The sequence below is a fragment of the Meriones unguiculatus genome, chromosome 20, assembly GCF_030254825.1.
Source record: "Meriones unguiculatus strain TT.TT164.6M chromosome 20, Bangor_MerUng_6.1, whole genome shotgun sequence".
In the NCBI taxonomy this organism is placed as follows: Eukaryota; Metazoa; Chordata; class Mammalia; order Rodentia; family Muridae; genus Meriones; species Meriones unguiculatus.
This window is the reverse complement of record NC_083367.1, coordinates 45,666,094-45,679,258: the sequence shown is the minus strand read 5'-3', so window position 1 is coordinate 45,679,258 and position 13,165 is coordinate 45,666,094. Positions and strand designations below refer to the sequence as shown.

The 13,165-nt window shown below is 47.9% G+C and overlaps 1 protein-coding gene across 1 annotated transcript; it reads left to right on the top strand.

The window, feature by feature from the left end:
* The first annotated feature begins 667 nt into the window (after positions 1-667).
* Gpr6 (G protein-coupled receptor 6) lies at positions 668-3,055 on the top strand. The gene is made up of 2 exons (XM_021648666.2): positions 668-852; positions 1,426-3,055. The coding sequence occupies exon 2, from the start codon at positions 1,445-1,447 to the stop codon at positions 2,534-2,536; it is 1,092 nt and encodes a 363-aa protein (XP_021504341.2). The 5' UTR covers positions 668-852; positions 1,426-1,444; the 3' UTR covers positions 2,537-3,055.
* Positions 3,056-13,165: the final 10,110 nt, after the last annotated feature.

Sequence of the window (13,165 nt, the reverse complement as noted above, 5' to 3'; positions counted from 1 at the left end):
TTCTAACAAGACAAAGACCTTGTCTTCAATTAAGGGGCAGTTGCAAGGGCAGAGATCAGCTCGTGGTGAAACCTGGCTCAGAAAGATAATGGGAGAGAGGCTTGCTCAGGTAAATCTCTCCTCGGGGAAGAAACTGTTTCCGGGGCTTTTCGCAGAAGTCCATCTTACTGCCTTTTCTCTGCTCCGGGCCCTGCCTTCTCTCCTGGCTCTACTCAAGCGACACAAATGCTGTAAACGCTCTGACAAAAAGAACTTTTTTAAATTTTTATTATTTATTTATTTATTTATTTTTGGTCTCTCTCTAGATGCCCCTGTCCCAACCGCCCCTTCCCCGTGGCGGTTTCACCTCCCCCTCAGCGATCCTCGACTCTGATCTTTGCTATGTGGCTTACTGGCACTCATCCCTCACCTTCCTTTCCCAGCTCACCCTCTTCTGCCTGGCCTCGGGGGCTTCACTCCTCCCCCCCTCTTCCCTCACCCCCCTCCCATTCCTAGAGGTATCTGGACGGGTGGCGACTCTGGTTTCTCCCTCCTGGAGCTCCCTTGAGCTGTCTCTGTGAGGAGACGCCAGGAAGGATCGGCCCGGCGGGTGTGGCAAGAGCCAGACCCCAGAGCCTGACGTCACCGGGCCCCGCCTGTCAATCTCCGGCGGGCGCGCTGCTCGCCGCCGCCTGCTCCGCCGCCGCCGCTCACTCCCGGGTGAAGGTGGCTGAGCGACAGGCAGCCAGCGCTCTCCTCCTCGACGCCCGGGCCGCCTCCCGCAGGCAGCTGCTGGGTCCGCGCAGGGAGCCTAGGCGGGCACACAGCCGCGGAGCGCATGACCAGAGACTCCCCGGAGCCCTGACTCCCCAGGTGAGCAGCGGGCTCCTCGTAGGTACTTAGAGCTCGCGGGGAAGGCGGAGAGGTAAGAGGCAGTCCCGGAGCGAGCCTTCCCCGGAGTCAGAGAATCGGAGCGAGGCTTGACCACCGTACTTAGCCATTCCGTCCGCAAGTCCACGCTTGGGGGGTGGGGGGCGGGGGCGTCTCTGGCTTTTTACTCTCCGCTTGCTGAGAGCGCAAACTTCGCTTTCAGCACCGCGGACAGGGGCTCTGGCCAGCTCAGCCCGTCAAGGCGGGGACTGTCCCGGGCTGCCAGGCTGAGATACTTGTGCTTTCAAGTGTCTAGTGGCGTCCGTGCACATAGGCGTCTGTGCCAAAGCTCAGGAGCCCCGTGCGCTTCGCTCATTCACTCACTCAACAGGTGCTTACCTATTTGGGATTCCAACTCCAGTCCCGCTTCCCCCGCTAAGCTCCGTGCATGCTCCGGGGGTGAGCTGCGCCATCTGAGCGAGGCGCTTTGGGCGGGTCACCTGCGCGCGCGCGCCAAAGTTCCTCGGCAGCCTGGCTAGCTAGCGCACCTGCTAACCCGCGCTCCCTTCCGCGCAGGGAGCAACAGCCGGCGGCGATGAACGCTAGCGCCGCCTCGCTCAACGAGTCCCAGGTGGTGGCCGTGGCGGCCGAGGGAGCGGCCGCGGCAGCGACGGCGACGGGGGCCCCGGACACCAGTGAATGGGGACCCCCAGCGGCCTCCGCGGCGCTGGGAGGAGGCGGCGGGGCCAACGGCTCGCTGGAGCTGTCTTCCCAGCTGCCGGCGGGGCCGTCGGGACTGCTGCTCTCGGCGGTGAACCCCTGGGACGTGCTGCTGTGCGTGTCCGGGACCGTGATCGCGGGCGAGAACGCGCTGGTGGTGGCGCTCATAGCGTCCACTCCCGCGCTGCGCACTCCCATGTTCGTGCTCGTGGGTAGCCTGGCCACTGCTGACCTGCTGGCTGGCTGTGGCCTCATCCTACACTTCGTGTTCCAGTACGTGGTGCCCTCGGAGACGGTGAGCCTGCTCATGGTGGGCTTCCTGGTGGCCTCCTTCGCCGCCTCGGTCGGCAGCCTGCTTGCCATCACGGTGGACCGTTACCTGTCCCTCTACAACGCCCTCACCTACTACTCGCGCCGGACCCTGTTGGGCGTGCACCTGTTGCTGGCCGCCACCTGGACAGTGTCCCTCGGGTTGGGGTTGCTGCCCGTTCTGGGCTGGAACTGCTTGGCAGACCTCGAGTCCTGCAGCGTGGTGCGCCCCCTGACACGCAGCCACGTGGCACTGCTCTCCACTTCCTTCTTCGTGGTCTTCGGCGTCATGCTGCACCTGTGCGTGCGCATCTGCCAGGTGGTCTGGCGCCACGCCCACCAGATCGCTTTGCAGCAGCACTGCCTGGCGCCGCCCCACCTGGCCGCCACCAGAAAGGGCGTGGGGACTCTGGCCGTGGTGCTAGGCACTTTTGGGGCCAGCTGGCTGCCCTTCGCCATCTACTGCGTGGTGGGTAGCCAAGAGGACCCGGCCATTTACACCTATGCCACCCTGCTGCCTGCCACCTACAACTCCATGATCAACCCCATCATCTATGCCTTCCGCAACCAGGAGATCCAGCGTGCCTTGTGGCTCCTGTTCTGTGGCTGTTTCCAATCCAAAGTGCCCTTCCGCTCCAGGTCCCCCAGTGAGGTCTGAAGGGCTCCTCCGTGTTCCCCCCTCACCAACACGCCAGCCTTTGGTGAGCTACTAGGTGCCTGCTGATGAACTCTTGAGATCTCAGTGGTGTGAGTCTAACTCCTCGCGAGAAAAGGGACCCAACCTGAACGCGGCAAACGGACTCAGACAAAGAGGCCTGTTGGCATTTTACATATACAGTGTATACATGCGTACATATATATACAAATATTTGTATCTTCTGGAGGTGTTCAGGACCTGGAGCTTCCTGTTCTGTGCAAAACAAACACACACACAAAAAAATGTGGTTGTATACTCGATCGTACATCACATTTGTCAAGTGAAGACATTCCAGTACTGCTTAACACTAGCACTTTATTTTTAGCTGCTGAAATGCCAAAACAGTGTTGCCATTCCCGAGAGCAGGAGAAGGGGAGTCAAAGATGTATTTTTGTCGTATGTGATAGAGTATTTTGCTGCACATGCATCAATAAACTACAACATATTTTGTACACAAATAAAGACATTATAAAAATATAATCCTGGGCGTGTGCTGGACTGTGGCATCATTTAAAGGCTGAATTATGAGTGTGTTTATTTCAAAAGTCTATTACATGTCTATATTCCCCTTCCAGAAAGAACCTCATGGAAGAAGGCATATGCGTTTGCATACGTGTCCTTTCGTTTTCCCCGAAATACCAAATCCAGATCATGGGGGTGGGAGAGGGTCATCGAGGAAGGAAGTAACGTTCATATACAGTTGTTCCCAGAACATGGAATGTATGTTTCTGGTACAGGTTAGTGTGCACCCCTGTGACTGGGTTAGAAAGACATGTTTCACATAGGTGCAGCTGTAAACCCTGAAGCCGCAGTTTCCTGCCATATCCCTTTACAAATATGGCAAGACTTCTTCAGGCTTTATTCAGACTGTTGCTATCCGGGTCTGGCAGCAAGGTACACAGAGCCTAATAAAATGAACAAAACCCTTCTAAGGCAGGATTTACAGATCTTCACGCGGTAACTGAGGTGTGTCCAGTGTCCTTTCTTCAGGAATTCTCCTTCCAAACATATATTAAGAGCCTAAACAAGTAAACATTTCTCTCTATCAATGGGCCATGAATCAGTGGTAAGTGGGGCGGGGCATTCTGTGAGCCCATCTGAAGAAGTATGCACACAAACACATACGTTACTATCTGGGAGGGCAGGAAAACACTCGCATGCTCATTTGTTCATGGACTTTATATATTTATTGGGTGCCTATTGTATATTGAACACAATTCTGGGCCTAGGGACGTGGACATGAAATAAACTCCATGTTCATAGTATTATGGTCTAGTGGGGAGACTGGCCTAAAAGTAAACAAATGCCCAATTTTAGGTTGAGATAAATGCCTGAGAAGGAAGAGTGATGGCAAACAGCGGGGCATGCTCCGGTAATTGGGGTAACCGGGGTAGATGCTGGGAAGAGGTAGCATTTAGGAGGTGACCTCAGTGAAATGCGGGGTGAGACTTGGTAGGATATAAGGGGGCAGCTTTCTGGGCAGAGGGAGCAGCAAATGCAAAGGCTTCAGTGTGGAAGGTCACCTGTCAAGGTCAAGGAGCATCGAGGTCCACAGAATTGTATGAACTGAGCGAAGGTTGGAGAGGTACAGGAGCATCGTGAGACAGGGCTGTGAGGCCGGCTCTTCCCCTCTGAAGGTCACTGTGAGGACCTGGACTTTGACTGAGTGGTGTGACAGGGATGCAATTCCATTTATGTCTTTAAAGAATTACTCAGAGCGGGGACTTGGGCGTGCGGAGAAATGGGGAAAGAAGAAGGTATCAGGGAGGGGTACAAATCAAGGGTGTGTGAGATGCTGTAAGCAAACCTGATATGTGGTAAATTAATCAAAAAAACAAAACCCCTAAAAATCTCTTAGGTTGTTCCTTTGAAAATTAGGCCAGGAGGTGACTTCTAGTGTTCTCACCAAGGGAATGGTTCTCACTCATGTCAAAAAATCCTGGAGGAACAATCAGCATAGCAAAGAATAAACAGTTCTCGCCAATACACCATCAAAAAATTGAAAAAAGCAAAAGGTATTCACAGCCAAGGTGGTGGTACAAACCTTTAATCCCAGCACTAGGGAGGCAGAGGCAGGTAGATCCTCTTGGACTTGAAGCAGAGTCCAGCCTGGTGTGCAGAGTGAGTTCCAGGATAGCCATGGCTACACAGAGAAACCCTGTCTCAAAAAATCAATTAATTAATGTTTAATTGATTTATCGATTAATTTAATTATTAAATTAATGATTAATTTGTTATGAATCGTATTTTTATTAATTAATAAGTCAGGAAGGAAGAAAGAAAGATTATCTCTAGGAGAATTAGACTACATGCAGCAGGTGGAAGTCCATGGCTGTATTCCCGCTGAGAAACGGCAGTGACTTCAGGCCCAGGGACAGTGGTAAAAATGGTGAGTGCTAGTTAAGTTCTGGAAATATGGAGAGGTATAGATGAGTCATGAGAGAAAAATTTCAAAATGGCAACAAGGATTTTCCTTTGAGCCATAGAGTGAATGGGTGCCATTGATATCAAGGAAATGCAAAGTATGACGATGAATCTTGGAGAGGCTTGACTAAATGATCGGTTACCAGGACAACTGGTCAAACCTCCTGAGCGGTTTGCTGATGGTGGTTTTGGGTGAGAGTAACATCTAGATGGGTAGGCACTGAATAAAGCTGACAACCTATGTACCTGGTCTATGTACCAGGTTTCAATCACGCCGTGGCCTGTCTCTGACCTCACTGGCAACACTGGATCTTTCTGGCTCTGCCACAGATGGCCGTGAGACTGAAACCATGGCAAGCTCCTCAGGTCCCCAGTCCAATGGCCTGCCCTGCTGATATTGGATGTGCTAGTTCCTATAATAAAGCAGGTCACTTCCCTATAATAAATTCTTCACACTCATGTATCCCTCTGCTTCTCTCATATTTCGTGCCCAACAAAGTCCATTGCCTTTGCCATTACATATAGGCACATATCTTTCCCTTTCTTTAGTCTGTTTATGTGGAAAACCCTAATACAGGAAGGGCGGGAGTTTTAAAACTTAAGTCTGGACTCTGAAATGGAGAACACATGTAGCCAGTTTGTCTATTTTACAAACACTCCTAGATAGCACTTTGCTATAAGCCAGTGATTGCTCTAAACACTTGACAAATATATAATTTAACCAGTCCAGCAATCTGGGCTGGATGGACTTGCGGCAAGAAATGAACGGTACGCATGAAGGGACTCTCCAAAAGCGAACATGGCTGAAGGAATCGGGTAAGGTGCCAAAGCTCCCCACCCCTCGCCCCCTCACTAACAGAGAGGACAAAATAGAATGAAGAGAAAGACGATCCTAGAGCCGAGAGAGACTGGTGTAGAATAGAGGCCTGGGGAATGTGCCCCTTGTAAGGCATGGCAGACCCATCAACCCAGAGTCTGAATCAGAGAGAGCTGGGGAAGTTCATTGCTGCAGCACCACCTCTTAGCTCCACGCTACGTCCTGATGACGACTTCCGTTAACCAAACTCTGCCAGAATCCGGAGTGCAAGACAACCTGCTCTGATGTGGAGCACAAAGTCCATTTTCCTGGTGCAGCTGAGGTGGAGGGGAAAACAGGCCTGTCAATGAGAACAAAACAGTGACCTCAAACACTGTGAGATGGGTGCTGGTTTTATGCCTGCTTTTCAGGCAAATGGAGGTACACAGAGGTTAGTTATACATGTCAGTAGTTTGAGAGCAGGATCTAAGCTGACAAATTAACATATCGATGGTAGTTAAGACAGGGAACAAGGTTAGGAGAAGGAACACAGAGAGAAATGAGGGTAGATATCAGATCTGGGGAGAATGGGAGTGGGGCCGGAGGACAGACAGCCTGAAGAGAGGAGAGAAACCGTGGGCAGAAGCATCTCTGTGACAAGCTGAATTCCTAGGACAGGGTAGCCTGCTGGGAGGACATGGGGTGACTCTAGCTGAAACTCTTAGTAGCAGGGGTCATGGAGGCTGAAGAAGACACCCTCTAACTAGACAGGACTCCTAGTGGAGGGAGAGGATCACCAACACACACACGAAAACTTCAACTCAAAATTTATCTTGCCTACAAGATGTGCAGAGATAAAGATAGGATAGAGTTTGGGGGAATTCCAGCAATGCCTGGCCCAGCCTGAAATCTGACATACACTTAGTTGCTTTTGATCACTCTTCCCAGCAGGGTTGCCTTGCCAGGCTACAGGGGAAGAGGACATGCTCTGATCAGCTGGGGTGTGTGGGTAGGGGGATTCCCCTTTTCTGAGGAATTCTAGAGGAGGGGAGATAGGGAAAGAAGGAGGAAGGTGGGACCAGGAGGAGAGGAGGGAGGTAGCAAGCTCTGATTGGGATATAAAGTGAATAAATAAATTAATTAATTTTTAAAATAAAAAAAATAAAGTTATAGGCTAGATAGGGTCACCTTGGGAGTATTTGTTGTCCTGTGAGTTTTCTAGGGGACAAGAGAACAAATGTCCATTCAATCCAGATAGGGCACTAATGACACGCCCAATAAATGGTTCCTTTAAAGTCTAACTTATAGAAACAATGAGTTTATTGAGTTACTCACAGGAGTGTGGGTGAGGGGTTACTTACAGGAGTGTGGGCAATTCAAAGGTAGCCACATCACCGAAAAGCCCACTCGCACTGGTAACAACCCATAAAAGCTTCATTCCTGGAGTCCTTGCTCAACCTGCAGGCAGACAGGCCAGGAAAGCCTCCTTTCCCCAGTAGTCTTTTCTACTTATGTAACCTTGGGGATAGAGGAACCTTATAAATCTTGAAAATTTCAGGAACTTCCTGGGACTTGGGAGTTGTTTGCTGGCTGAGTCTTAAGGACCCACCCTCCAAGATGGAAAGCTTCAGTGTGGAGGAAATTATTATGTAACACTGTTGGACACAGAAGAGTGTCAAAGACTGAGCAGTTAGAAACTGGAGGTGTTTACAAATCAAAAGACAGGACGGATCAAGCAAAGAGAGGAGTCGTATGAGAAGTGAGAAGAAATAGAGAAAGAAGGAAACCGTGCCCCAGGAAGGAGTTGCTGAGCAAATAAGTAAAACAGGAACTCAAGAAATGGTTTGAGATTATGTTGAACTCCACAAAAATAGTCTCCAGAGAGGGAGAGGAGAAAGAAGCCTGGCTGCAGAGGGTCCAGGAGAGAACTTACTAGCGATCCCGCCTCAAGCAGCTCCGAGCAGCAGTGTGACCTTTTCAGTACTGTAACACCGTGTGCTTTCTGCATGCAGACTTTCACAGCGCCCATAAATTTAGATGTGGGAAGATTAGCCTTATTGCTCATTCGTCAAATTAAAATTTTCTAAAGAGCTAACTTGGTCTCATCACACATTGTGTGAAGTCCCTCCACCCCTTTGTGTCAGGAGTGTGTTGGAGTACAGTGAAACACAAGACCTGGTTGTCAGCATCCCCTAAGTGTAACGGGGGAAAAGACTCTAACTCTGGAGACAGGACAAGGGTGTAAACAATAGGATACATTCTATAACCATAAGGAAAAATGTCCTGTATTGAGCACATGGAGACACTTCCCTGGGAGACTTCAGTTCGCTTAAGTGTTAGTTAATATTTAATGTCCATCCTAGGCCTGGTCAAGGTTAGGGGGAACTAAAAACAGGAAGATGCTAAGCAATCAGTTTGTTAATGATGCTGACTTAAACAGTGGTTCGGTCTGTGTAATGTCAATAGGTTTGACATTAGCCAACCTAGGATGAACAGCATCAAACTGTGGGCAGATCCCGAAACATTTCTACACAGAAATGTCACATACTCATTTGACCTATCAAAAGCTAATTAAGAATCTCCTATCCTAAGACCCTATCCAGTTGTAGAAGCATAGGGCCTTTGGGACGCACCAGCCTCATGCAAACCTGCAGGTACCTATCCGCTTTTTATCTCCTGAGTGTCCTACACTTGGCTACTGAGTTTTACCCTCACACTCCCATTAGCTATCTCTTATTTACAGGGCAAACGGCTAGTTCATCTTTGTAGTTGCGAGGATCAGAAACTTTAGAAGTCATCTTTACCTTTCTCTTTCTTTTCTGCTTTGTGGCCACTGTGCCATCAAATGCCACTGTCTTTAACCTCAAAAACACAGAGAACCGAGCCACTGACATTTCCTGACTGACATCATCACCTCTAATCTGGATTACTTCAGTATTTCCCAGCAGGGCTCCCCCTGTACCTCCTGAATTTTAGTCTCTGTCAACCAACAGTGGCTCTGTGAATGCTCTTCAGACAGGAGCCTGTGTTCCAGGATGGGTAGTTTATCTCTGAGGAAAAAACCTGGGGAGGAGACCATAGGCCCTGGAAGTAAGGCTTTTCTGGCTGGTAGGTACCTGGTGCCTATCGTCAAAATAAAAACAGATTTCACCCCCAAAGGAAGGCACATGGGCTTTGGAGAAGCAGGACTCTCTAAAGCTTGAAGCCCGGTACCACACTCCACTTGACATAGTGTATCTGTTTCCTGTTGCAGATGAAGCAAATCATATAAAACTTGTTAATATGCATAAAACAACACATTTTACAGTGACGGAAACTGGAAATCAGGAATCAACTCCACGGGGTCAAAAATCAGGACGGCAGCAAGTTTTCCTCCTGCCAGCAGCTCTGCAGGTAGAACATTCTCTGGCCTTCTCATGTGTTTGGTGTTGCATTCCTTGGCTCGTGGCTCCTCCCTCACAGTAGCCACATTGTCTTCTTCTGCAGTCATACGTCGTGTGTGTGTGTGTGTGTGTGTGTGTGTGTGTTATCAAGACAATGGTGGTTGCATTGAAGTCCTGGCTAGGAAATTCCCAATAGTGTTTCCATCCCAGCATCCCCAATCACTTCTGCAAACCCTTTGCCATCTAAGGAGCAGACAGAGCCTTTGAGAGCAGTGCGACGGTTACAGCCTGAGACACAGAAACATGCTAGTCAAATAAAGAAGAGCAGCCCAGGAGCCTCCCCCCCCCCCCCCCCGCTGAGAGCCTAGAGAGAGGATTAAGGAGCAAGTGCTGAAGGGCAAGGACAGAAGGGCTTCTGAGGAAACAAGTGAGGCCTGGATGGGGACTGTTAAGATAAAAACATGGTGGTGACAGGTGAACTGAGTGAGAGCTGCAACAAGGGACAGCAAGATAGAGTGAAACTGGGTGCACTCTAGTGCTCTCTCTCTCTCTCTTTCTTGCTCTTGCTCTCACTCTCTCTCCCTCTCTCTGCCAAGAATTGAATATATTATTCTACCGAGGAGGCATCACTATGTAAATGGAAAAGACAGGAAAGCAGGAAAGATGCAAGATAGACAAGGCTTGATGAGGAAGGATGGGCTCCAGGGAGTCGATGCGGACGCAGCTCCCCTGCTCTGCCAGGAGGCAAGGCAGGAATAATTGGTACTGAGAGATCTAAGTTTATACGTGGTGGGAGGAAGTTCACAGAGTTCTTACCTGACAATCTCCATTTATCTGAAGGAGGAGTGCCAGTTAAGAGATGATTATAACACGTCTCACGAACCTAAGCTGATGAATTTGGGAACAAAGCTGGGTGCTTGGGGGGTGCTGCAATCACTTGATCCAAGTTAAAGATCATGACAGGTGTTGTAATGATGGGGAGCAAGTACCGTTCTCAGAGACTGTCAACAGGGATGCAGGGCAGGACAAATGCTTTGGGAAATGATTTGGTGATTTCTTAAGTGATGAAACACTCTCACACCACCCGATTGAATTGTTCTGCTAATATTTGTTGAAGCGAAGTGAAAGAATATGTCTATATAATGGTATGCATGTGAATGTTTATAACAGCTGGGTTTGTAAGAGTGGAAAAAAAATATTCATCAACAAGTGAGTAATAAATTGTGGTCCATCCATCTGACTGGATGATACTCAGAACTGAAGAAGAATGAATTAATGATCTATACAGTAGGCAGAATGAGTCTCCAAATAGGTTATACTGAGTGAGAAAAGCCAGGCAGGAAGATAATAGAGTTTATAACATACAGAATTCTTTAAAATACATGCAACAGAAATAAGATTCTGGCTGGGATGGGGGGGTACAGGGATGTGAAAAGGGAAAAAAGATTGAAAGGTGGCTTAAAGAAAATTCTGAGGCAATGGATGTTATTATTATCTTAATTACAATTGTCTCGGTGCAGATTGTACCTTTGATGGTGGCACATGCCTGTAATTCATCTAATGCCTGTATTGAGGTGGCTAGGATATTAGGATTGCAAGTTCAAGGTCAGTCTGGGGTATATAGCAGGTTCAAGGCCAGTGCCAGTGTATCCTTCATTCATAAACTAAGGGCTTGGGCTGAAACTCCATGGAAGAGAATTCACTTAATATGTGTAAAGCCCTGGCTTCAATCTATAGTATTGTATAAATATTTAAACAAACCAACATTCATTTTGCATCAATTGTAGCTCAGTAAATTCATACTAAATAACTAAAAGTCGACAAAAGAGCCATAGTATAATAACATATGTATGAAAAAGTGCAAAGCAATATGATACAGTTTATTAGCAACAGTGTGGTCCAGGCTCCTCAAACATGTCCGCCTGCTAGCCATTCAAAGCTCAAGGGTAGAGGAAGATGGAGAGTAAGCTGCAGTTACTCCAAGTGCCTTGCTGTGTGTAAGGCTCTTGTGAGGATTATATAAATTGATAGGCATTAGTTAAGCTGCAGTAACAAACATCCTACAACCCTAGTGCTTCATGTACCGAGGACTGCTTCATGTAATCAGGATTTCTGGTTTCCAGAATATTTTTTTTTTTTTTTTTGCAAGGCCTGGACAATGTCTCCAGACACCTTTGATTCCCACACGGGGGCATAGCTGTTCCCTTTCTGGATCTACCCTCACCTCAAAGTATTCTCTACAACCACTGGGGCAAGGAAAACAAACAAACAAACAAACAACTAGATCCATGATTCTCAATCTGTGGGTCGTGACCCCTTGGGGGTCATAGATCAGATATCCTGCACCTCGGATATTTACATTAAGATTCATAACAGCATGAAAATTACAGTTTTGGAGTAGCAACAAGGTGGTTTTATGGGAGGTCACCACAGCATCGGGAACTGTATTAGGGAGGTTGAGAACTATGGCTCTAGAGGGTGTGATGCCAGTAACTCAATGCTTCAGCCACAAACTGCTCTTCCTTCCTCAGCCCAGCACGCAGACCTAGACACCGCCCACCTGAGTCCTAGAGTAACAGTCCGGCTGTCAGGGAGAGAGGTGTCAGAAGAGGATGGGCCTGATATTTGACCACATGATTTTTTTGCCTTCCCTAAGTGAGCATCGAGGAACAGACAAGAGAAGAGAGTCTGGAAGCCCAAACTCGAAGATTCAAATAGATTCTTGTAATCCGCTAATAAAACTTATGTAATGGAGCTGTTTAGTCATATAACAAGCAAGACACAGTGTTTTAAAAAGTTGTCAAGGACTGATGTAGGAAGAGTGTTCAAAAGAGGAGCCCCATTTTTCTAACTTTTGTCAACTGCTGTCCATCAGCTTGGAGTGGCTGGGAGGATTGGAAAATTCTGGCATAAACTCTTGCCTAACAAGCTCTTGCCCAGACAGTGTGTGGCCGGGATTATGTGAATATGCTGAATATGTGAATATGTGAATATCAGCATGTGAATATGCTGATTGAGGCAAGCTTGTAACTGATGTCATCAGATGCTCTGTAAATAGGTGAGTTCTGCTGTGAAGTGGATCAAGTCCTTTAGGGGAAGAGTAAGAGTCAGTGTCATCATCAATGACTGTTGGATGAAGTTTGCCATGACTGTGACCTGTGGCTTCAACACCAAAAAAAAGATCATACATGGAAGCTGAGAGAGCTGAGAGAGGTCATTTGATGGTGTGTGTGTGTGTGTGTGTGTGTGTGTGTGTGTGTGTGTGACCATAGCCAGAGGACAACATTAGCTATTATTTTTAGACATTGATTTAGAAGTTGACAAGTAGACCAGGCTGGCTAGTCAATGAGCACCTCTCCAGCCTTGGTGCTTCCATTCCCAGCTTTTTTTCTAGATGTTTCTGAATATATGTTCTAGGGTTGGAACTCAGTCCTCATGCTTGCAGGGTAAGTTCCATTCCCAGTTCTGAATTGTTCTTTTTCTGAAGCTTACAAAGCTTTAAAGAATTTCCATCCAAAACTCAACTTTGCTCAGCCAAGTTAAGCTTGTGCTAAAGTTTCTGTAAAGACTGCAGGAGTGAGCAAAACTAGAATGGTACTTGATCCAAGGCAGCATCTCATCTGCCTTCATTGCTACAATGACGCTGTTGTTATCAAGCATTTTCCAGAGTCTGAATTCTTACAGCCTTCATTTTCAGGTTGCTTCCCACTGTACTCAAAGCCTTTTTCACGTGTTAACTGTTTTTAGTATCTTGCAAATCTCAGAATTTGCCATATTAATGCTTTAGTTACTGCCTTTATAATAATCTTTCTAAAAATTATCACAACTTGTTTGTTTATCGTATGTGCTTATGTATGTGTGCCGTGGTGTATATGTGGAGGTCAGAGGACAGGTTTTGAAAGTCAGTTTTCTCCTTTTACCATGTGGGTCTTGGGGATCAAACTCAAGTCACGATGCTTGGCATGCCTTTACTTGCAGAGTCATCTT

What these genes read in the sequence shown, in the direction of transcription:
- Gpr6 (XM_021648666.2), top strand. Translation starts at nt 1,445, where the DNA reads ATGAACGCTAGCGCCGCCTCGCTCAACGAGTCCCAGGTGGTGGCCGTG.